The 26,198-nt window shown below is 51.2% G+C and overlaps 1 protein-coding gene across 1 annotated transcript in view; it reads right to left on the bottom strand.

Annotated features, from left to right (window-relative positions):
- Positions 1–493: 493 nt before the first annotated feature.
- Positions 494–26,198, bottom strand: part of LOC119388941 (uncharacterized) — a 59,393-nt gene continuing 33,688 nt past the window's right edge. Inside the window, exon 6 of the mRNA XM_049415307.1 lies at positions 494–3,384. Coding sequence (XP_049271264.1) covers positions 494–3,384 — 2,891 coding nt within the window. The remainder of the gene's footprint in view (positions 3,385–26,198) is intronic.

The following is a 26,198-nucleotide window of genomic DNA, read 5'->3' as shown; positions in this document are numbered from 1 at the left end:
ACGAGGAAGTCCGGCAATCGCTTGGAATTCCCGCAGCACCGCAGGCTCAGCCGGAAGCCATGAGCTATGCTGCTGCAGCCCGACGCAACGCCCCCCCTCCTCGCCCACGTCTAGACGCCGCGCCGCCGCAGCAGTTCCGCCGCCAGGCACCACCGCCACCACCACCGACGCCATACCGCCCGCCGACAGGACAAGGCTGCGCGCCCCAAAAGACCGACGTTTGGCGTGCCCCTGACAACCGACCGCTCTGCTATCACTGGGGGAAGTGGTTTTTAAGTAAGAAAGAAATGAAGAGAAAAGTGCACCCCGCAACTGTCTCCATCAAAGTGGGACACCTCAGCAGTAGTGCACAGGGGGAGGGGTATGGGGAGGTAAAAGAAGAGAGTGGAGGTATGAGAAGGAGAGGAAGGAGCGAGAGTAGAGAAAAAAAAAGTGGGGTGGGGCTTCACTAGGCTGTCTACCGATAAGAAAAAACAAACACAACGAGAACCAATTAGAGGCGCTCACGCAGTCCGCTGCCGTCAACAAAGTCCAGCAGGGCAGAGAGAGCACGCTTGACGTGCTCACGGCGGCACGCCGGAAAGAGAAGGTGCTGAGCTGTTGCCCGAGGAAGCCCAAGCTGACTGTACACGGCGAGCATCACTTGCCTGCTCGCGTCACCAGCAGGGCATTCGAGCAGCAGGTGGTCGAGTGTCTCCAAGTCGCCACAGTCGATGCAGTATGGACTGCCACGCCCGGAGTGCCGATGCTTGCGCTCGGCGGTGTAGTTGTCCCCAGTGCGGAGACGGAGAAGGAACCCGCGGTCCCTTCGCGAGAGTCCCTTGAGAGGGAGCCGCCGCGGCGGCGTGCCGGCTGCCACGCGAAGATCTGGATGTCGCTCGCGCACGTAGCAGGCTATTAGGAGACGACCGACGTCCGAGAAGCTCACGCAGTCGGTGATCGCGGTGCTGGGGTCGTGCGCGTCCTTTGCAGCTCGGTCGGCTGCCTCGTTCCCTGGTATACCCACATGTGAAGGGACCCAGTGCAGCGAGAGGTCGCATCCGTATTGCTTCACGGCGTGCAGTTGCCTGGCTACCCTCTGCGCCAGAAGACTGCCGTCCTCCTCGCGAGAGATGGCAGCCAAGGCCGCGCGGGAGTCGCAGATGATGGCTGCCGCACTGATTGATGACTGCTCCAGCAGGAAATCGGCTGCCAGGTTGATGGCGGCGAGCTCCGCCGCCGTGGAGGAGGCCAGGCAGGGCAGGCGGCACTTGCGAACCGCGCCAACCGATGGCGCAACACAGGCAGCGGCGGCGGAGCCGTCGGGCAGCACCGAGCCGTCGACGTAAACAAGCAGCCGCCCGGCCAGCTGATCGTGCAAGAGGGCGGAACACTCCTGCTGCATTGCTGCTAGGGGGGTGCGCGCCTTTGCCTTGATGCCCGCGAGGGTCTTGTGTATGACCAGGGGGGTGTGGCGGTACGAAGGGATGGCCGGCCAGCTGCGGTAAGGCGTGTCCGGTACGATCGACATGTACTCCCTCACCCGCTGCCCCAGAGATGAGTGAGGGAGAGAGTGGAGCCGGTCGACCAGGCGACCCCCTTGCGCCGTGTTGTTCAGGCGCCACACGTGGTTGAGAGCTGTTTTGGTGATCCGCAGAGAGATGGGCGTTTCCCCTGCCTCAGCGAGGGTAGGGCCCACTTGGGAGTTGTGAGGGAGTGCGTAGTACTCCCGTACGGCGTTCCGATGATCGGTGTCCAAGGCAGCCAGCTGGCAGGCACTCAGCGAAGCCACCGGTGCGCGGTATAGAACCCGGGCTGAAGCGACGGCGTTGTAGACGCGTAGGGCAAGAGCCGGGGTGCAGCCGCGGCCGCGCGCAAGGAGACTACGAGCTGCGATGAGTACCTTGCGGTTTCCCTTCCTCAGGTCGTCGACAGCGGGCCGCCAGCTGAGACGGTTGTCGATTGTCACTCCGAGGTAGCGCACCGTCTTGCTCCATTCGATAGGAAGTCCCCGGAGCGAGAGCCGTGGTGTGCTGAAGCGTGTCGACGCTCGCGGGTGTACGAGCAGAGCCTCCGTTTTGGAGGCGGCGAGCGTCAGTCCAATTCCACTGAGAAATGCGTCGACCGCGTCGATGGCGACCTGGAGTGACCTGAGCAGAGCAGAACGGTGGTAGCCGGGGCCGCAGGCAAACAGCGCAATGTCATCAGCGTAAATCGCCGAACGCACTTCACAGGGCGTGTCGCACGGGATAAAATCCGGCAGCTTGGCCAGCACCAGGTTAAACAGAAAGGGACTGAGTATGCTTCCCTGAGGGACGCCAGCAGTGACGGGACGAGGGCCGCTAAATACGGTACCCACACGAACACGAAGGGAACGGTCGCCCAAAAATCCCTCAACGTAGGATAGCATCCGCCCATCCACACCGAGGTCGCGAAGAGCGTCCAAAATCGATGCGTGGGGCAGGCTGTCGAAAGCGCTCTTCACATCGAGGAGCACTAGAATGCCGTACTCGCCGCGGAATTTGGCCTCCTCAAGGGTGGAAACCACGTCGGCGAGCGAGTCAAAAGTGCAGCGACTTGGGCGGAATCCACTCTGCTCGGGTGGAAAGGCGTTGGTCGCGGTGGCTATCCAACGAAGGCGCCGTAGTGCCATGGCCTCCATGGCTTTTCCTGCAGCCGAAGTGAGTGAAACCGGTCGGTAGGAAGAAAGTTCCGTCGCCGGCTTCCGCGGCTTCTGGATCGGCACCACGAGTGCTTCTTTCCAACCAGGAGGGAGCTGTCCAGTGCGCCATACCACGTTGTAGGCGTCCAGCAGTCGGGGCATCATGGAATGATCAATATTCCGCAGCGCCTGGTAAGTGATGCCGTCCGCTCCCGGGGCAGATCGCTTCCTGCGGCTGTTGAGCACCACCGTCAGCTCGCTAAGTGTGAAATCCTCAGTGCACAGTGCACGGATCTCGAGGAGGATGCCCTCGGTGGGGAAAAACCGCTCGGGATTAAACAGCGCCGGCCTGTTGTTTGCGGGGAGAGGGGGCAGCCCTTGGGGTGGAACTGGGCAGGCCGGAGGGGCGAAATTGTCCGCCAGCAATTCAGCCAGCTCCGGTGTGGTGATTTTCATAGCAACCGCAACGCAGAGAACCGGGCAGCGTGGCTCTCTGATGCGGACTACGGCTGCAAAGATACGCCAGGCGCGAGCGTGGTTCCGTGGGTCGTCCAGAGAAGAGCAGAGGCTCCCCCAGCTCTGGTTGCGGCGACGTCTGGCGTGCCTACGACATACCGCGTCAATGCAGTTGTACACCCGCCAATGTTCCTCACTTTGCGATCGCACCGCCACAATCTGCGCCCTGCGTCGCGCAGCACGAAGGTTGAGGAGGCAGATGTCCGGTGCGGGGGTCTCTGCTATCACTGCGGGGAAGCCGGCCACACATACCGCCGATGCCAGTATCGACAGATGGGGCTACGCGGATTCGCCGTCAACGCGCCGCGCCCGCAGCCAGGCGAACGGCCTCGCGACATCGACGACTACCTCACCGGAACACAGTGAGAAGAACGACGACCTTCCCGCTCGCCGTCGCCCGGCCGCTACATGTCACCGCACCGCCGGCAGTACACTGGCCCAAACCGGGGCCGGTCGCCTAGCCCGTATCCGGGAAACTAAGGGCAGCAACCGATGGAGGTGCGGTTGCTGTACAACGAAATGCCGAAGATCCTCCGCGGCCGCCGACGACGACAACGCGACGAGACCTTCAGAACACGATGCAAACCGGACGGAGCCCTCACGACGAAACTTCGCGGCCCGAAGAAAACCTGACGACGCAACGTCGAAACAGCGGGACAAAAGGACGAAGCCGTGATCCGACGCCACGACCTAACCGAAACGCAAGACGACGAACTAGTGACCTCGATGTTCTTATCGACGGCCACATCGTCACAGCTCTCGTCGACACCGGAGCCGACTATTCCGTCGTCAGTGGGCCATTCGCCACCAAGCTGAAGAAAGTAAAGACTGCTTGGAGTGGACCAGAAATCCGGACAGCTGGAGGCCACCTGATAACGCCGATTGGTGTCTGCAGGGCGAGAGTCACCATCAATAACCGCACTTATCCTGCGAGCTTTGTAATCCTACAAAACTGCTCCAGGGATGTGATACTCGGAATGGACTTCCTAAGTGACCGCGGCGCCGTTATCGACCAGAGGTCTGAGTCGATAACACTAACCTCAGACAAAGCACTCCCGCCCCACGCGACGCCAGGGAACCATGCACTGAATGTGATAGAAGAGCAGGTGACCGTTCCGCCGCGCTCCAGCGTCATTATTTCCGTCGGCACCCAAGAACCCGCAGACCTTGAAGGTGTCATCGAGGGCGATCAGCAACTACTTCTGAACCGTCAGATTTGCGTCGCAAGAGGCGTAGCCGAGCTGCGTGATGGCAAAGCAAAGGTAGTGCTGACAAACTTCAGCCACGAGTATAGGCACCTCAACATTGGTACGACGGCCGCCTACATCCACGAATTCGTGGACGCCAGCAATGCGTTCGCCCTCTTCGATGCTACAGAACCTGCTTCGACGGATCGACGAGCCCAACCTGATGTCGACGTCAACCCGAGCCTCCCGAAGCACAAGCAAGACCAGCTAAATGCCCTGCTCCTACAATTCAAGGACTGCTTCTCGTCGTCGTCAAGAATTCGGCAGACCGCAGTCGCGAAACATCGCATCATAACAGAAGAAAGTGCCCGACCAATCCGTCAGAGCCTGTACCGAGTTTCGGCGCGAGAACGCGAGGCCATCAAGAAACAGGTCGACGAAATGCTACGCGACGACATCATCCAGCCGTCCAAGAGTCCGTGGGCGTCACCTGTGGTGTTAGTGAGGAAGAAGGATGGAACCCTATGGAACCCTATCGTCGCCTGAACAAGGTCACGAAGAAGGACGTGTACCCTCTCCCACGAATAGACGACGCCCTAGATCGAATCCACAACGCCAAGTACTTTTCGTCGATGGACCTCAAGACCGGCTACTGGCAAATCGAAGTAGACGAGAGAAACCGAGAAAAGACTGCCTTCAGAACACCAGACGGCCTGTTCGAGTTCAAGGTCATGCCCTTTGGTCTTTGCTCGGCACCCGCGACTTTCCAACGTGTCATGGATACAGTACTGGCTGGCTTGAAGTGGCAGACTTGCCTCGTGTACTTGGACGACGTCGTTGTGTTTGCCTCAAACTTCGACGAACACCTACGGCGGCTTGAAGCTGTACTTCAAGCAATAAAGAGCTCCGGACTCACACTGAAGCCAGAGAAGTGTCGCTTTGCGTACGAGGAGCTCTTGTTCTTGGGACACGTGATAAGCAAGTCCGGAGTACGCCCTGACCCCCAGAAGACAGCCGCCATCGCTACATTTCCGCCGCCTGCCGACAAGAAGGCCGTACGTCGATTTCTCGGCCTGTGCGCCTATTACAGGCGGTTCGTCAAAAACATTGCCAGCATCGCAGAGCCACTTGCTAACCTTACCAGGACCGACGTCGAGTTCAAGTGGGAAACGTCACAAGTTCAGGCATTTCAAGAATTAAAACGACGCCTGCAGACGCCTCCGATACTTGCGCATTTCGACGAGCACGCCGATACGGAAATCCACACCGACGCAAGCAGCGTAGGACTCGGCGCCGTCCTTGTGCAGAGGACCGACGGATTGGAAAGGGTCATCAGTTATGCTAGCCGGTCGCTATCAAAGGCAGAAATCAACTATTCCACAACAGAAAAAGAGTGTCTGGCCATCATCTGGGCTACATCGAAGTTTCGCCCCTACATCTACGGCCGGCCCTTCAAAGTTGTGAGTGACCACCACGCCTTGTGTTGGCTAGCCAACTTGAAGGACCCTTCAGGTCGCCTCGCACGGTGGAGCCTAAGACTTCAAGAATTCGACATAACCGTCGTTTACAAATCCGGAAGAAAACACTCCGACGCCGACTGCTTGTCTCGTGCCCCCGTCGACGCACCGCCGCAGGACGACCACGACGATGACTGCTTCTTGGGAACCATAAGTGCCGACGACTTCAATGAACGACAGCAAGCCGACCCAGAAGTCAGGGGCCTCGTGGAATACCTCAAAGGCAGGACCACCGTTGTTCCAAAAGTATTCAGGAGCGGATTGGCGTCATTTCTCTTGAAAAACGACGTCCTCGTAAAGAAGAACTTCTCTCCGGCCCGGGCCGACTACCTTATAGTTGTACCTTCGGCACTGCGACCAGAGGTTCTGCAGGCCCTGCACGACGACCCGACGGCTGGCCACCTCGGCTTTACCCGCACGCTCGCGAGGGTACAGGAAAAATACTACTGGCCACGCCTTCCTGCCGACGTCTCCCACTACGTTAAGACTTGCCGAGATTGCCAGCGACGGAAGACACCGCCGACTAGGCCAGCGGGACTTCTGCAGCCAATCGAACCACCTCACCGGCCGTTCCAGCAAATCGGGATGGACCTACTGGGGCCGTTCCCGACGTCGACTTCCGGCAACAAGTGGATCGTCGTAGCAACTGACTACCTCACCCGCTACGCCGAGACAAAGGCCTTGCCCAAAGGCAGTGCCGCCGAGGTAGCCAAGTTCTTCGTGGAGAACATCGCCTTGCGTCATGGCGCCCCAGAGGTCCTCATCACAGACAGAGGTACCGCTTTTACTGCGGACCTAACTCAGGCGATCTTAAAATACAGCGAGACGGGCCACCGCCGCACCACCGCCTACCACCCGCAGACCAATGGCCTCACCGAGCGTCTAAACAAGACCATCGCCGACATGCTGGCCATGTACGTCGACGTTGAGCACAAGACGTGGGACGCCGTCCTTCCGTACGTGACCTTCGCTTACAACACGGCCGTCCAAGAAACGACGCAGATGACGCCGTACAAGTTGGTCTACGGAAGGAGCCCGGCGACGACACTGGACGCCATGCTATCGAATGTCACCGACGAAGAAAACCTCGACGCCGCCGCTTACTTACAACGTGCCGAGGAAGCTCGACAGCTCGCCCGCCTGCGCATCAAGACCCAGCAGCACACCGACAGCCGTGGCTAGAGTCTGCGACGACGCTTCGTGGAATACCAGCCTGGCGACCGCGTCTGGGTCTGGACGCCGATACGCCGACGTGGCCTTAGCGAAAAACTCCTTCGGCGATACTTCGGACCCTACAAGGTTCTTCGACGTCTCGGCGCTCTTGACTACGAGGTCATCCCGGACGGCATTAGTAACTCTCAGCGAAGCCGCGCACGACCTGAAGTCGTCCATGTCGTGCGTCTTAAGCCGTTTTTTGCACGTTAGCCAATCTGGGGACTCTACTTTTGCCTTTGTAATTTATTTATGTATGCACTTGTTTTATTTTCTCTCTTCTTTGTTCTTTCACAAGCATCGGGACGATGCTTTTTCAGAGGGGGGCAATGCCACGCCCACTTCTTGTTTTATTTTGATGTTTTTTGTGTTTGACCAGCAAGGGCGGTTATCAACGCTCAAGGCTGTCCGCGAAGCAGTGTTCGAGAAACTTCTCGATTGTAGTAGATCGTTTTATTAAGATTTCGCGCCGCACGCGAATGTTCCAGCTTTATCGAGAGATAACGCCGCCACCAGCGATATCGCTGGAAAGTTCGATAGCACCTGTATAAAAAACCGACGCACCTGACCGCTGGTCAGTTGATCGACGGACGACGCCCTAGATTGAATCCACAACGCCAAGTACTTTTCGTCGATGAACCTCAAGACCGGCTACTGGCAAATCGAAGTATAGCGAGAGAGATCGAGAAAAGACTGCCTTCATACGCGGGCCTCAAACATTTTCGCCTCCAACCGAAATGCAGCCGCGGCGGCGGGGATTCGATCCCGCGACCTTCGGGTCAGCAGTCGAGCGCCATAACCACTAGACCAACGTGGAGGGACAGGCCGATATTTCAAAATATCAAAGTGGTAATGGCCTCTTCGCAGGAAGGACAGCAATCCTTCCATTTGATCCGACCGCCTGTCTCCGCTATTTAAAAAGGTCATTATTTATGTTGTTTATTATTACCTTAATTGATGTGTCTAGTCATCTTTAGATGTCTACCACCACAGACAAAGGTATTAAAAAGGCATCAATCACACATTCTATTTACTTTATTTTGATGATTTTCGGACGCATTTCTTGACACACTCTGTATATTCGATCTCAATGCTTCAATGTACTACTGTACCAAACTGGCTCTCCGGCTGTGTCCACGTGGCTTTGACGTCGCACAGGTTCGACCGAGGCCATTGGTTTGATTTCCGACCTCTACAGCACCATTCGGATAGAAATGGAATGTGAAACGTGTATACATCATGCGTTCCATGAGCACTTAGGAATCGAATACGGTGAAATTTATCCCGGAGCGCCCTGCTACGAATTTTCTCACAGTCAACTCTGCAGGTTCCGGGAGGGCAGACAACCAATTGAATATCACCTAACGCTTCGGCTAAATATTCATGAAGCAGAACTATATTTCATTGCATATGGATACAAGAGAAAGCTTAACACAAAAGGTAAAGAGTTTTAACTGAGTTAACGTGGCAAAGGCCAAGGGACAGCTAATCTGAGGGGAAGCCTGAGCGATGGAATACAAAGTAGTGCAAAGCTATAGTAAAAGTAGAACATGGTTTAGCAAGGTTTAAAGAAAATAAGCATTGTCGTTCACCATCTCGCCTTTTACCGAGGAAAGCTGTCGCCGTCATCAACGTCATACCACCTGTGCTGGGCGCGGCTGGGCATTGGGTCTCCCTCCCCTAGGTCCGACCGACCATCTGCACCGCCGCTCCTTCTCCCGGACCTCCTTTGTCCTCCTCTCCGCTCGACCACCTGCATTTTTCCCCCATCTCCCCTCACTCTCCTTCTCTCTGCCCTCCCTTGCCTGGACATCTGTCTGCTTAGCTATTCTTTACCCTCTTCCACCTCCAGTATACCCTCCCCTCTCTCTCTACTTCACTCTGCTTGCTACGCTAGGCTCCACTGTTATCTATACTTGGGTTATGCTATCCTGCTCATTTAAGATTGAGATGGCCGACAGCGCCGAGCTCTACGACTGCACCGTCGATGAAACTATTGAGCACCTTTTGTGTTACTGCCCGAAATAAGCAAACGAGAGGCTTCAACTCCGTACTGCTCTAAATCACCTGGACGGAAGCGCTTTCGCTGTTGAGAAGATATTGGGACCATGGGGCTGCCCATGACAGTTCGCAAAGGCAACGAAAGCGTTGTTGCGTTTTCTCAAGGATATGAGACTGGTTCGCCGTATGTGATAAAAACGCGGAACTGTTACGTCGGCTAAAGCAGTGACTTTTCTCTCCTCTATAACTTTCCTTCCCCCGCCCCTCTTCTCCACGGCAAGAGAGCCTACCAAGCTCAACTCCTGTTAACCTCCCTGCTTTCTTTTATTCCTATTCTTTCTCTTTCTCTCAATATGTGCTTGCTCTCTACCGGCTGGCCTATGCCGCGAACATCGCTGGGCTCAATCTGGAGGTGAATAGTGGGGCTAGCTAGTTATAGACGGTTTCTTCATTATTCAGTGGATCGGAGCTGAATAGTGGGGCTTGCCCAACTTATGTGGCACAAAACTGCGAACATCTCTGTGTCCAAATCAACTCCGCTTTAACCCTTTCAGCCCTGGATTTTTTATTTTGGTCGGGGACTTTTTTTCTGCGTGTTTTCCTAATAGTTATGGCCTCAGAAGACCACAAACGAAAAATTGAGCCAGTGGTGCAAGTAATAATGAATTTACAGGCATGACATCAAATTAGGTCATCAGGGCCCAGCGGTTGTGAAATGAGGAAAATAGCATCTTTTTTCCGGCTATTCACTAGAGTACACAAAATGTGAACCACGTCTCATTTTTCAGTGTGATACTCATTGAAACAGCTTCGGTACGTCGATATGAAAATGGCGCTCAGCCGCCTCAGCTGACCCGCCTCGGCGTCACCCATGACTTTGGTCAAGCTTCTTCTTCTTTGCGGCTCCCAGCTCCGCAAGCATGTCACCATTTTGCTGTCAATGGCAGTGGGGATCATTGAAGAAGTATTCCCACAAGAATGGGCAGTTTTGGTTTCATTCCCGAGGTGCCATGGGAAATATTTTGTGATGGTGTCAATTGACACCGCCAGGGCCGAAAGGGTTAACAGTAAACTTATGTTGGGATATGTAGATCGTAAAAACAAAATGTAGGAAATGGAGAAATGTCGTTCACAGACAGCATTTTTGACAGTGTCAGTTCATGACAGAATCCTAAGAGTGAGCATGTTTTCTGCTGACCTAAGCAATTCAATATTCAGTAATTAACGACAGCTGTTCGTGATAGCATGCGTTTGAGCTGCAATTGCAACTGCTTCGTTACCTCCAACAAAGATGACTTGCTGCAAACTGCTAATCTAAAATATTACTCGGCAAACTTGCTCCTTGTTTAGAAGCACTTATAAAGCTGTACTCAGGCTAGAAAAAAAAGTGCACGCAGGTGCACCATTACTGTTCTAGGATGTCAACAGTCTGACGTAAGAGTAGTGCTTCTGCGTCATTTGAACTGAGAAATGTTCGCGGCTGTAGGAGGCTGTATACATGGCCTGCGAACGGAAATGCGTGTAGGAAACTGTTGTCATTGAGTGAACGCACGCGGTGTGGCGTGCTAGAATGGCTGCTGGCACAGTGGAGCGAAACGGGTAAGGCCGTCGTCTCATCCCCGGTCTAATTAAATATTTGCCTACAGGTTGCGTCGGGCACTGGTGCTCCATCACCTCTAGCTGAGCATCGCTGTGGAGCTCCGTAAGGGTTCATGCATTACTGTCACGTGTACAGGTGCATCGGTAATATCTGTTCATCTATCGCTTTTGCTTTTTTTGTGCTGCACGCTTGTGGATCCCATGTGAAGATGCATTAATTGCCTTAGTAACATGAAACTCCGCTTGCGAGGATTGACGCGTTGATGCACTGTTAATGTGTTGTGATTCAAAACGTTGCTGTACTGAACAAAACTTACTCTTGGTCAGGAAAGTGCGTCATATTGGCTGAGGGGATTCGCTGAGTGTCTCTGATCATCGCAGAGTGGATCTACAGTAATGCAATCTGTAAGTAAAAACACATGCACTTTGTGAATGACGTGTGTCTGAATGTACTATTCTGCCGGCGTTCGTAAACTAGGGAAGCTTCGCTAACGTGAAGAGGCCTCATGAGAATTATTCTGCATAATTTGTTGTTGTCTGGAACTGGTACAGATGCCGCAACACAATGGTCATACAACGCTTCAAGTATCATGATACTCCGGTACTCCTATGGTAACCGCTCAAAGAACTCAGTATGGCTACGCGCGGAATTAAAGTCGGCCATGAACGCACGTTTTAACTCAAAATTTTAATTTTAATGCATTGCCTCCACTGACGGTGACCGTAATTTTGGCATGCGGTGTGAAGCCCGAAAATGAGGAGCCGCTGCTACGTCGTCAGATTTCAAACATTTTGTTGTTAAAGAAGTCGCCTTACTTCACAGCCTCTGTGTAGTGGGTGTGGGCACTCAGACACAGACAGAGTCAGAGACAAGAAAACATTTATACACAACATTCATCAAAAGACAAATACACACACATACACTTGCTGGACACTTATATACACAATTACTTTCCCTCTAAACCTCAGTCCTTGCAGTCCTGTACGCCTACCCGAATATCCGAGCGTTCTGCCTAACACGGAGTATATGGTTCTGTAGACGTCACTCACGGTACCGACGAACACGTAGCTGACGTACGCTCGCACACTCTAAGAAAAAAAAAGAGTCAAAAGAGGGTCATGGAACCGTGACTCTCTTCGGGTGTCCCTTTGACCCCTTTTGGAAGGTACAGGCAGAGAAAAAGAGTTAGCATTTCGGAAGGAGTCACTGGACGCTCATGAAGCGCGTTTCCATTGGCTTCCGTGAAGAAAGAGCCACCGTATACGCCACACATATCGCGCGCTTGCCCTTTGGCGCCGTTGGGGCTCCTTGCTCGCCGACGGAGACAGGGTCGGCGCCGGGGTGGCGCGCCGCTTCTGCCTCCTCTCTCAGTCATCTCAGTCTCCTCGTCTATTGGAATGCGTTGCGTGGTTGAGTTGTTTGCGCGGGTTGTGTGTCTTGAAGTTTCATCACTTTCATGTTCATGCGCGTCTTCAGTGGTGTTGGCGCCTGCTCCATGCACGAAGTGACGCTTGGAGGGCGGAATATTCATGGAGCCGCGGACACGGACAACGGGCGCCAGTTAAAGGGGCCCTCCAACACTTTTTTTGAAGCGCCACATCGCTGCTCACCGCATCAACGCGTAGTGGCGCTCGCCAGAACTATTGCGGGCGGAAATGACGAAGATGAGCGCTGGCCTATGATTGGATAAATGTAACGTTAGAAGTAATGGCGGCGTTGCATCACAAAAGGGGTTATTGTTGGCTTTAGTTTTTCTTGCGCATGCTTTTTTCACTGAACACCAACTAGACAGACGATCTTAGACATTTCAGCTTTAAAACTGCAGCGCCCGGCAAAGAATGCGCCGAACGCCACGGCGCTGGAGGGAAACGCGCTCGGGACGCTCCAGGCGCCGTTGTTTGTAGAAACTGAAGGGAAAAAAAATGGCCGCGTATCTGCGTGCTTCACTGGAAATGTCGTCGAAAGACGATAGTCTTTGGCCGGCCGTTCTACATGAGTCCTGGTCTCATCCGCGGCCACCCATGATGCTGTTGTCAAACCATTTCCGTCCTCGCATGATAAATGCAGTGGGGGTTTGCTTGAACAGATTTAATTTTACCGCATTATCACTGCTGACATACCATGTGTTCGTACTTCGACGACATGTTAGCAATGTTTGGGTCGCGCGCGGTACTGTATAGCATGATAGTTTGCAAAGAAGAACTATTTGTGAGACCCGGTAGGCTTGCTTGGCCTCCCGGTACTGGGCGGTTCTCGCCGCATGCGCTTCTGGTGTTTCCTCTGTCTCAAGGCGGGCTCGCTTGGCTTCACGGTCTTTTGCACGCCTTTGGGAGCCATCTTCTGGAGTTTCTGCTTCCCGGCGTTTCCGCTATGCCAGGCGTTCCTTGGTTACCCGTTGGGCACGAGCTTCGGGCGTCTCTTCTGCCGCCCGGTACGCTCGCTTAGGCTCTCGGTCGCTGACGATTCGCGCGTCGCGCAACTGGTCTGTAGCCTGTTGCTTCCGGGCGTGCCTCGACTCAAGATCTTGCGCTAGCCGCTGGGCTCGTTGCTCGAACGTTTCCTGGGCACGCTCCAGACGACGGGCGTCGGCACGACAGCGCTTCTCCGCTGCGATTTGGTCGTCGGTCTTTTCCGTGCGTTGTCTGCGCATGTCTAGCAGAGTGGGTTGTACTTCACGAAGCGGCCATTTACCTTTTCCCTTGCCTCAGACAGCGCCTCCTCTACGTTGAATCGGCCGCATCGCATTCATAAAACCATGGATAACCATGGATAAAAACATGGATGATAAAACAGAGGCGGCGCTGTGTTAGAGTCACTGGAAAAATTTCAGAGTATCGCATCTGTTTTCCGCGCGCCGCCGCCGACGCGATTGGCTTATTCGCATCACGTGACCTCTCGCCGCCATATCCCTTCTAAGCGCTTTGGGTGCAGGCGCGTTCAATGCAGAGCGTGGCCGGACATTTAGCAGTACCACGGCCCCCGAAGTACTTCGTCGCTTTTTTAAACGCGCCATGCAGACAGGGGCGTAAGGAGACATTTTTTTTTTGGGGGGGGGGGGGGCACGGCTCGGTGTGCCACCCCCTGGCTACGCCACTGCATGCATATGCCAGAAGAGAGTAGCTCACCATCAATCGAACGTTACTGGTGAGCTACTCTGGGAATCTCGTTTGCCGTGTGGGAAAGGTTAATGTCAAAGAGCGCCGTTCTACGTGGCTGCATAGTTGGCCTGAACGATTTCGCCCCCCTCGAATAACACTCCTTCCTGCAGTGCACTACATTAACTTTGCTGGAAAAGATCTTATGCGACAGGATACTTCACCTTTTCGGTTCGCTATGGTCAGCGATATTGCAAACTACATACATTTCTATTTGCTCGGCCGTGTATCTCGATCTGTTGAACAGATTACGCATGCTATCCGAATTATAAGCGTGTCACGCACGAGAGCGAAATTTAATAAAATAATAACTGTTTACTGGTATACCTTCAAGGCAATTGTGGCATGATCTTTGGCATTGCACAAAACAGAAGCGTGCAACTCTGTTGATAAACTTGGTATAAGGCAACGTTATCAAGCGTATTTTTAAATTTGTTGCAAAAAAATGCTGCTAATGCTGCATTGCGTCGAGCTTACCCTTAAAATACTGTATAGTTGATGAGAAATGGTCACAGCAAAAAAAAAAAAGCAGATCCCACGCATTGAGCGAGTTGATTTTATGCGAGCCCTAGGTCTATATACATACTGTGTTGCAATAGCATGCGCTTTAAAAATTTCGGGATATGCTATTTCTGATCAAAAGAACATAAAGCACCGTGCCGAGGAAGTTTTAATAAGAGTGCATTATGAAAAAAAAAGTGCAGCAGTGCGGAAACCGAACCCCAGCTGTTTACGCGCTGGAAACGCCAAAAAAAGAAATGTTTTCGGAAACAGCAAAATATCTGCAAATTCATTGCAACGTTGGGAATATTAAGGAGACAAGAAATAGGAAATGAAAAAATTAAGTGGTGATGTCAATCATTTTTGATGGCCTATTTTCTACGTATCGTAAGATAAGATGCACCTTACCTACTCCACGCCGATTCGCCCGTGCGTTCGGCTGCTGGAGTGCCGAATCAAGACGTCGCGCGCAACTTCCAATTACCATACACACCGAACTTCTATTACACATATCAACCAGTTGAACAGCAAGCACGGTGCGCAATCAAGCTATGCGTCAGCGATCAGTCGAAGGACGCAATGTTGAATGTTCTCGATGTTGTTCGATAACGTTCTCGAGTGCAGTGAACGTGAACACCGACTGCAAAGCTAGCGCAAGCAGTCAAGATTCACCAAATGTCGTAGCAAATGGCATCTCGCACGATGTCACTGCGCTAATGCAACGATGTTTAGATATCCAGACCTAGCGAACACGCCCGGGCGTGACACGAAAAGAGACAGTTGAAGCCATGAAAATAGTTCGCGAGCACATGGCAACATTCGCCGTACGTTTCATTAGTTACACCGCTAACCGCGCAGTCGATCCATACCTGTCGATGACTCGAAATCACTTCTAATATCCGCTTGAAGAGACACACACATAACGCCGCTCTGCCGAGCGTAACACGGCACTGAGGCTAAAAGATCGGTCACTTCTCAACACACGCTAGCAACGCGCCGGACGGTCTGGAAGGGACATGGCCGCCGCCACCCAATGTTGCCCGCGTGCAGCCTACCTTTGCGGTACTCTGATTTTCCAGTGACTCTACGCTGTGTGAGATATGGACGCCATCTGTCGCGCTATCGGGAAACATCGGCTTCGGAACACCCGGCATATGCTGCCAGGTGGCAGCACCATAGCGTCGTAGTGAAATCGCTGGGAAGAGGCTTTTTTTGTGCATTGCGTCTCGCTTCTTCGAGCACTAGGATCTTTAGAATCATGTATCTATAGATTTTCTAATAAAGCAACACACTGCATAATACCTAGGTAACGATGTTGTGCCTCAAATATGCGTAATATTTGTTTTTTAATCGACCACGCTGAAAGTATGATCGCATACACCAGTTCAAGTTAGGTGGTCTTTAGGCATGGGCTTAAACTTTGGCCGGGTAGCTGAATCGCGTGAAGTGGCGACAAACAGAGAGAGACAGAGAGACCAAAATTTCTCCGTTGAAGTATCCCAAGAAAGACTATCGTCTGTAAACATTGTAAGAGCGTTGATATAGACGCCGTCGCAACAAGAAACACGACTAAAACTAGAGAACATGTAGAGGCGTTCACGATCTGCCTCGTTTCGCTAGCGCAGTTCACTCTTAATGCACCACATTGTTTGTTACTATCGCAACAGCGTCATCAATACGTTGGAAAGAACGGCCAACATTGTGGGCAAGCTTCCCGTATGTAGGATCTTTCAGTTCATTTCATTGGGGCGCCATCAGACGTCACAGGGTGAGTGAAACGTAGTCAGGTGACCCCGCGAAAATCGAGTTGAGGGTAGGCCTCCATTTTATTGTATTTTGAGTGTTCTAGGCTGAATAACTTCGGACTGCGTGCCCCTACCGCTGCCGTTCTTGCTGCACTAATCTCTTCAGCCTCCAGTGTACGCAACCCGAAAGTAAAAACTGTAAAAAAATGAGGTCAGGAAAAGTGTTAGAGGGTCCCTTTAACGGTGAGTGTACTGCTTTCGTAGGTACTGATTATACAGCTTTAGCTGGGCGTCTGCAGCAGCTCTGCGGAAGTTATCTGCCAGCCATTTCCAACAGCAGCCTGTGTCCGCAGGGCTGTTGCGGATGCCCAACTAAAGCTGTCAGTTAACGAGCTGCCACCGTTATGCGCGTGTCTGTACAAGCTCCCATAAAGTCAGCGATGCGAACAATTATCAAGGGTCATTTCTCGCTGATCGCACGTTGTGTCTGCACTACTGAAGGTACAAGATGTCGTTTTGAGATACACTTTAGTCTACTTCATAATAACATCTCCATCGACCTTGAGTGTGCAGCGTCAGGAACAATACAGGAACAGCGGCTGCAGCAGCCGCTGTTCCTGTATGCGGATCGTCTGCTCCAGGCGGGAACATTGTCGAACGAACAGCCTCGCGACGGTCAACTAACGCCTACAACGAATGTTTTCGAGTGTAATCTCGAACTTGGTTTAGTTCCCCAATCGGCAGGGCCAAGAAATCCCCCGGATGACCGACGAGTGCGCCGATGCCACCGACCGCATTGCTGGTAAGAAAGTGAAACCATGTGTGAGTGTTCTCGCTCGTTATCGTGTTTCTGCCGTACGATACTAATTAGTTTGGGTGTTTCTTTCGATATTTCAGTAAGCGTGCCGTTCTCCAGCATCTACACGTATGTAGATAAAGCTTGTGAAAGGTCGCGGTGCCTCATCGAGGGCGAGGCGGTGTACGACGCAGGCCACGTTGTTGAATGCGCGGTCGAGGCCGTCAACCAGGGGCGTAGCCAGAAATTTTTTTCGGGGGGGGGGGGGTTCAACCATACTTGATGTATGTTCGTGCGTGTGTTTGTACGTGTGCGTGCCTATATACGCAAGCAAAATTGAAAAATTTCGGGGGGGGGGGTTTGAACCCCCCCAACGCCCCCCTTGGCTACGCCCCTGCCGTCAACGGAGATCGCATCACCGTCGCAGCTCTCGTCCTGCAAACAAGTGCGCAAGTGCCGCCTTGTTGCACACCCTATTGCCGATGACCATGCTCGCAGTTTGTCCCGTAATGTTGGTTCAGTAAGAACGATATTACGTCGTAGTTTATATTATCAATACCGCACAGGGCCGTCGCATAGGTATAGAATATAACAAATAGTTAATCGCTGATTATACCACGCACAGGGCCACAGAGACTAACGTGGCAAAGGCAAGCTGGGTCCAGTTTCACGCCACGTAGCCTAACGAAAAGCTTAAAGAGCTCCGCTTTTAAAAAAGTGTCTGCACTGCCTCAGGTGAAAACTTTTAGAGAATGTGCACTACACAGCAGCAACAGGTTTCGCTTATGACTTTATGATAAGCACTCTGCTAGGCGCGCGCTTGTCCTTATAAGTAAAATACTTATAAATACACACCATCCAAATGCAGCCGTAGTCTCAGTATCCTGCGCCGCTCAGCTGAGCTCACGAGGCGCGCTTACGTGCGAGGCGACTCGGAGGCCGCATCGTCGGCTCCTTGTCTAGGGGCCTTCGCGGCAGGTTGTGGGACGGCACCGCACCTGGTGTAAGTCGCCTATGCTTATAGCCTGCGTGCAATAAACGGCTTAAGTATTGGCGAGGCGCTTAAACGTGGTCACAAGCTAACCTAAGAGTGGAGCGTACGGTGAGTAGCAGAAGTCACTGTCCGCGAAGTGATTGCTGCACACGGTCGCTGAAGGCATGGGGCGCATTCCCATTCTTAGCTTGACGATCCACTCCCTCTTCAGCTTCGGGTCCTTAGAGTAGTTGTGAAAGCTAACGCCTTTTTCACGAGCGGACGAAGTACATTGAGGCACAGAGCAATACTTCACCATTGCGCAGCACTCGCCGCGGAGACAAGCGGCCGCAGTTATAAGAAATAAAAAGCTGTAGTTCTAAATTAATGTTAAAAGCAGTCCCGTGGTTGTTCGAGCAGCGTCAGTAGCCACCATACGCAAGATAACAGTTGAAATGCTTTGTTGTTGAGATTTACCACAACGGTGGTTTCAACACGGCGCTGGGCCTACGTAGCAGACGAAAGCGCGCGAATCCCCGCTCTGACGTCATACAGGCGCCGTTCGCAGCGCCGCCATTGGTCGCACACCAGGCCAATAGCCAGTGCCTATTCCGAGACGAGCTTCCCGCTGCCGTTTACGTGAAAATTTGTTTTCGTTGCGAAATTCGAACACTTGTGGCAGATATGTGTACAATAACGGTGTGTTGAACAAAGGGTGGTTTTATATACAAATAATGTGTGTGTTTTAGTTATTCCCAGAATCCCGGATCACTTCTCCCGCATCTTCACTCCAGTTGACAGCCACACTCGGGGAAACGAACGTTCCGCTCAGGTCTGGCGCCTCACCGCTCGTGATGGGAAAATCAACAGCGGCGTTCGCCCTGTCAACGAGGCAGTCGGTCCTACATTTATTTTGGTTGGACAAGACGACGTAGGAAAAGAGATCAGTGGCACCCACGCAAAGGAGCCTAAAGCAATTTCGTTTGTTGTTTAAAACAGGCTCACATCATCATCTGCAGCAAGTTTGTCGCCAAGTGACGTGTTACAAAAGCTGCTATTTGCAAGTTGTGTTTTACACTATAACGGCAAAAAACTTGGTTCCTTACCATACGTGTTTGCATTTGTTGTTTTGTTGTGAGCCTTCATTGTATCCATGTGAACCACTTATTCTGTGGATTTTGCAAACCTAAGGAAGGGAAAATAGACAACCACCCAATTTGTAGCACGAAGCTACAAGAAAATCCATACGGATTTCTCAGAAATTGGGTGGTTGTCTATTTCCCTTTATTAACCATTCCGCCACCTTGTGGGATTCCGCAGAACTGATTTTCAGTTTTGCAAACCTTTACTGCAATTTCTTTTTCTCATCATAATATCACGTTCTGCTTTTCAGATACCGTTTTTCATGGTGCTCACGCTGAACAGGAGCGACAACCTAGCAAGCCACAAGTCTGATGCCTCCAGCTGTCACCACTTTTTTGTTTATTCGTAATCATAAGGAATAAAGATTGAAACGTGATGCCCATTTCTGCAGTTTATTTTGCACCATATAACACTATGCACGTCAGTCATGCATTTTATTTGGCTATACTGATAGAAGCATGTAAATGAGGAATACCGAAACTTCTTAATTGGAAATCACAGACCATCTTTTCGCGCTTTCTATATAACTTTGCTGGAAAATGTGTTGTTTTGACGAGTTTTATTAAAAATGCTAAAATGAGCTTTTCTTTTTTTTGCAGTCGCTGGGCAGAACGGCAAGTATTATTGAGCTTGCTTAAAATGAATACTCCACTATTTTCAACAGTAGTTGCGCAAAAGTAGAGCAAGGGCCAAATGAGTAACTTAAAATACTTGTGGAGTCGATTGACACTTCGGTGTGGGTCACTTGACCCCCGTGGGAGTGTTACCAGCAAGAGTCCTCTGACTCCCTATAAGTGGTAACGTGATCCATCGGATGAGAGTCTTTTCACTCTTCCTAGAGCGTCAGGGGACTCTCCTAGAGCGAGCCGACCCTGACCCACCAAAAGAGTCACCGTGACTATTTAAAGAGAGTCCTATACGTGGCAAGTCAGAACTCTCCGAAAAGAGTCACTCATACTTTTTTCTTCTTAGATTGCAGCAGGAGAGGCACGGCGAGCCATCAAAATGGCAGACCCAGATCCCGAGCTGCTCGCTCAGGCCCGCATCGGACCACAATCCACCCGAAGTAGCACCGAGTCCACTCAGCATTCGGTAGTGCCGGACTGGAATACGTGGCACCAGGACCACGCCCTCAGAAGTTGGTTGTACCGAACCTCAGCAGCCTCAGCACTATGGCCCGACTCGGTAGCTGGCTGGTCTCTGACAAATCATCTGACACACTATCAGTAGCTTGGCCTGGCCCGCTCGCACGTCCACCGCAGGAAACGCCAGGCTCGTCCCGGCTGGTCTGATGGCTCCAGCTCGCGGATCGAACGTGCCGCTTCTTGCTCGCTCGCTAGCCACGCACGCTCTGCCCGTCGCCGTTCTGAAGCTCACGCGCTTCACTTTGGCCTCTCTCGCGCGCACTCCGTCGTCTTCTTCAGTTTCGTTTTCGCGCGTGGAAAAGTCTCCTACTAAACTCTGGTACATAAGCGCACAGCAAAGGCTTCATCATGGAATTGTGTCCATGATTCCCATTCGCATTATAATAAATGCAACATGAAAACCGTCCGGACGGAGACGCAGGAATGGCACCAGGCGGCCATTCCGGATTTTAAAATCTTGCAATCACGTCTCATTTCTAGGGGTGCGCAAACATCGAATTTTATAAAAAAACTGAACATGAACTGAATAATTCAGACAGCGCATCGAATTTGAATAAGAATCGAAGGCTAATCCAACAGCTTTCGGTCATAAAGGCAACCAATTTCAAGACAGCCCAACGCTTCCACATTTCAATTGAAACAAATATTCACGGGCTTGAAAAATGGCGCATCACGATTACACTTAAGAGACAAAATGTACCGCAGTTATGTATAATTTGAGGTAAGCTTGTTCACAGCAACGACTAAAGCCTTCGTGATATTGTTTTACTGTAGGCTGAAATACAGCAAAGACTACAGTGTCCAAGCTGGCACTTTTTTCACCAGCTCTTAAATAAAACTTACACAAAAATTAGGCAATGTTGAAGTGACCAAACAACATACAGTGAAACTTGTAATGAAACAGACAAACCAGTTATCACAGAAGAAACGCTAGCATCAAATACAGGCAAACATCAGTGCTGAATACTGCAGGTGCAAGAAATATTCTGATTGCACTGAACGGAATGGACACGGTGGTTGCACAGGAGAGAAGAGGCAGACGACAGAGTGTGATTACTGGTTCCCTACTAGTTAGCCCTTGTTGTAGATACACCCGTGCCCAGTTGTGTCAAACTCCTACCAGTAAAACGCCCCTGGTTCAACTGGTGGAGGTGCTCGGTAGGCGTGAGCTAATAATCAGTGGGGTCAGATATGATGTACACATTATCACTGGCCGCAGTGAGTGGGGCGACAGCGCATATCTGAAGCAAATCCGTTGGATCCGGTATAGAAACCGGGGAACGTAGTCATAAAGTTTGTTGTTTCCCCGGTATTCTCCGCTTAGTAGTGATGACGCGCAGGCCGAGAGATAACATATGCACTTGGCAAAAAGTGCTTCCGCTTCCAAAAATTGCAAACGGAGGCAACAAGTTACGACGGCACGTTGCAGTGACGCACGGCTTAAACAACGCGGGTGAGCGCGTAGCCTGTGCACATGGCAGTAACGAGAGCGGCGGAAAACCACTTGACGTCAATGTTAGAAGCGGGAAACACTTTGTAAGGGGCGCTGCCTTCGAGGTCGAAAAGTGGTAGAGAGGATGTAAGTTCGAAGCGAGCGCAGTCATCTAGAGCATAATAAAACGAAATGGAATTTCATCCATAGATGACGTCGTGCGAGGAACAGCATCGTACGATAAGTCCGACGACATACATGGCACCTTGAATAACCAGTCGCGCAGTGCATGATGCCAAGAACTACATGTGATGTTGAAACTTTTTTAGCGCGCATAAAAGTCCTCCGTCTTTTTTACTACATGTGATGTGACGTAGCCATTCGCAAAAAAAGTTAAGCTATTGGAGTCGTCAATTTGGTCGAATTTCTGAGTTTTCCAGTAATGGCGGCCTAATTTTCACTAGTGACTGTGTCAACAATTGAGTGTACGGCGACGTCATCTACAGACAGTGCAATTTCGTTTGGATGAGGAAAAATAGGTCGTGAAGTGTTCGACGAAAATGCATTTCTTTCCTCAAAATCTGCGACGGAAACAAGGATGACACTGACAGCGCGCCTGTGCTTTCAACCCCTGGTCCAACTTCCACGTGTTCGACGAACCAGGCTGCCATCCACTGCCTGCATTTTGCCACGCAAGCTCTGCTCAGCGCAAAGGCGGAGTATGTTAAAACGTCCAAAGTCCCCCATAAAGGTTGTCGTGAAAGCCGACCAAGCGGAGAAATGCGTTTGATGATTCCGGTACTATAGTTTCGCCACGTCGAGCAAGTAAACGATCACACTCTTGTAGCTGCCGCTAAATGTTCTCCGTATTGTAAGCGCGGACCAGCTTCACACTCTGGGACTCAGTGTTCCACGTCGCGGTCATCTGTTCCGCTAAATAGAGGTAGATCGTGTTGACGGAGTGCGCCAGAGCAGATGGTATTCGCAGGTGTGGGCTAGGGAGTGGCCTGGGTCGGTCCGGGGACGGGTCATCGCGGAAGCTGGTCGTAGTGTCTGGCCGCGCAGTTCGAGAATGACGACCAGAGAACACCCCGTTTGAATGCAAACACAACACTTGTTTCGTCATTGTTGTTATTCATGTAGATGTGTAAGGGAGGGCACGTGATGGAGGGTTTCGATGAACCGCCATGAGCCCAGCCAACAGAACGACTAACAACATGATGACAACGGCTTGAAGATACTTTTGTTTCGCCGAAAGTGAAGTTTTAAGTAAGAAAGCCTTCATCCGATGATCGCTATAGTGTCGACTGTCCTGTAAGAGTCCGCCGCGGTGGTATAGCGATTACGGTGCTCGGCTGCTGACCCGAAGGTCGCGGGTTCAATCTTGGCCGCGGCGGTCACATTTCGATGGAGGCGAAATGGTAGACGCCAGAGTACTTAAATTTAGGTGCACGTTAAAGAACACCAGGTGGTCGAAATTTCCGGAGCCCTCCACTACGGCGTCTCTCATAATCATATCGTGGTATTGGGACGCAAAACCCCAGATATTATTATTATGTCCTGTAAGAGTATGGGACGCCTGAATTTCGGTAAGTGATTAACTAAAACATCGTCGGTAGGAAGCATTCATACGCTTCAGTTCAGTCCCCATTGGGCAAGCATGCGCGCGTGGCCTGTTGTTTCTATATCCATACCTAGACCTTTCTTTAAAAATACACACCACCCGCCGCTGTGCCAACTGCAAGGCTAACGCATACATCGTAGCGGTCACTAAACTGTGCGACCATACCATCAGTCTGACTCTCGATCTTATTTTAGTCGCTTGAATCGCCAAGCATAGGCGTATCTACCGGGGGCAAAAAAGGCGCTAGCCCCCCCCCCCCCCCCCCCCCCGCTCCCACTTTCGACAGTGGTCACTAGCAGCTGCACACTGGGAAACCATCAACTCAGGCGAAGTTTTATCTCTACACAGTTATCGCATAATTATATAATGAAATTTGTCCTATGCTTCTACTGTGGAGATTGTCCGTGTATCATGACCAAGCACTCCATGTTCTCTGCGGTGCACACCGCCTATGCGACGCTTTCGCGCTTTGCCCCATAGCATTGCAGAGAAGGCTATCGCTGAGTAAGGGCTCTATAACGTTAGTGATTTTATTCTCTGCCTGGCATGAAATTTACTCAATCTACGATGCATATACGGGCAGGAACCAGTAAATGTTTTATGGACTGATCAAGCGCTGTTCTTGTTTCAGGAAATTAATTTTCTTCCATCGGAAAGGAATAGCATCACCGCAACTCTGTATCCATTTTGCTATCATTCTACGAATATGAAATATGAATACGTCGACTGGTATCTATTAAGAAAGATCAGAGACCAGGCAGCTCCACCAGACGAAAGGTACGCTGATCTAATCAACAACTTAAAGCAAGCCGTCAGAAGTGCTACAAAGGAAATAACGACGCAGCTTGAGGTTCCTAAAATGGACTCGAACCTAGTACATCTGTTAGAGGCCAAGCATGCCCTCACAAATAGATGAAGAACAAAAAATACACCGTAGACTCCGGGCTAAGCTAACCTTGATTAACAAAGAAATTGACACCTACTCCAATGAACTTGCCGTTCAGCAGTGGAATGGGAAATGTAATGAAACGGATAGTCGCATAAGAAGAGGCAGTAAATGGAACCTACTCAAAAGCCTCCTTAACAATAAGCATTCGAAGAGCGCGACTAATTTGACTACAGAACGGCTCATCAAGAAACAGATTGGTGTCGGCCTCAGGGAGACGCAGATTGCTAGCAACTTGGCTTACACCTATCTGCCCCTTAAAGACGGTATTCGACAGAATATCGATCAAGATCAGGAACAAGCTAAGGTCTAGCGAGGCTGGAGTTAGACGAGCCATTCACGGAGTGTGAAATTAGACACGTTCTTTTCAACCTAAATGGCAGGTCTGCGCCTAGGCCCGACGGAGTCACTAACAAACTCCTGGGTAACCTCGATGATAGGGCCATTGAAATCATTTCAAAAGAAATCAGCAACGTCTGGAACACAGGACGAGTTCCGACTGAATGGCGCACAGCCAAGGTGGTGTTAATCCCCAAATCGGGGAAGCCTCCGCGCATGGATAACTTGCGTCCAATTAATCTTCCTCACGTCGTGCATTGGAAAAGTGGCCGAACATGCGATACGCAATCGTATTACAGGCCACATTGAAAATCACGAACTATTTAGGCCCAACCTCCTTGGCTTCAGGAAGGCGCTCTCCGCGCAAGACGCTATGCTACTCATCCAGATGTCTATACTTGAGAACCGCTCTCGCGACATTAAAGGAGTACTTGCGTTCGATCTTGCCAGGGCATTCGATAGGCTCTCGCATGAGCATATTTAGGGAGAGATCTCCTCTCTTAATCTATGACAGAAATACTACAACTTCACCCACTCTTTCCTCTCAAACAGAAAGGCAAACCTGCTACTGGGTACGATCTCGAGTGAGACCTATGAACTAGGCAATCGTGGCAATCCTCAGGGTTCAGTCTTATCACATCTTCTCTTCAATATCGCTATGAACAGTCTATCCAACAGACATGCTGAGCTCCCAGGAATCGGATATACCATCTATGCAGATGCGATTACAATCTGGTCTCCGGGAGGTCCGCTTGCTGACTTAGATCAATTTTTACAAGAGGCTCTAAACGTAACGGAACGGTTCCTGGTTGCAACGGAACTCAAGCTATCACCGGAAAAATCTGAACTTTTACTCTACAGACAGGCAAGGCAAGCAGTCCGAAACCTTGAACCTCTGGAGACTATACCAGTTGAACTTAAGACCAAGCAAGGACACCCCATTCTAAAGGAGGGTTCTGTAAAAAATTTTTGGGAGTCTTAATCAAACCTAAAGGCTGTAACTGGGAAGCGCTTAAGAAAATTGGTGCCTAGGCAAAGAACTTGCTCAGACTCATTTCTAGGGTCACTCGCAAAAGAGGATACCTCAAAGAAGATATTATTCTTAGGGTTTTTGGCGCCCTTTTCATCAGCTACGTTAATTACTGTGCCGCTGACCTCAAGTTGAGTAAGGTGGAAAAAAAATAAGCTTGACACACTAATCAGAACCCGTCCTAAGAGGCTGCTTGGCCTTCCGCAATCCACCACCACGTGGCTTTGTGAGCTAGGATTGCATAAGTTAACACACTTGAAGAAGTAATCGAGGCGCACTTTGCTGCACAAGTCTCTAGGTTATCGTCGACTAGGCCAGGCAATAAAATTCTTGACGAGGCAGGCATAGCACCCTTAGTTTCACCGCAGAATGCGCACCCTCTTTCTAGAGAAGCATAGGAAAGCATAATGGTGGCGCCCATTCCGAGACAAATCCACCCTATCTATAACAAGGATGTATGATTCACTCGTGCAAACGCTATCCTCAAGAGAGTCGGCCCACACAGTACTGACGTTCTCTTTGTGAACGCAGCCAAATACGATGGAAAAGGAAGATTCGCTATAACGGTTGTTGACGCGCGTGGAACACTATGCTCTTAAAAAATGGCGTGACCCTCTCTCCTTTAAGCCAGAAACGGTGATGTCCCCAGTGTTTGTGCTTAAATGGAGGAACGTTCCTCCCCACTGCAATGGAGA

The sequence above is a fragment of the Rhipicephalus sanguineus genome, chromosome 4 (assembly GCF_013339695.2).
Source record: "Rhipicephalus sanguineus isolate Rsan-2018 chromosome 4, BIME_Rsan_1.4, whole genome shotgun sequence".
NCBI classification, from domain to species: Eukaryota; Metazoa; Arthropoda; class Arachnida; order Ixodida; family Ixodidae; genus Rhipicephalus; species Rhipicephalus sanguineus.
Note: the sequence above shows the minus strand (reverse complement) of the source record. Positions and strands in the feature narration are given on the sequence as shown.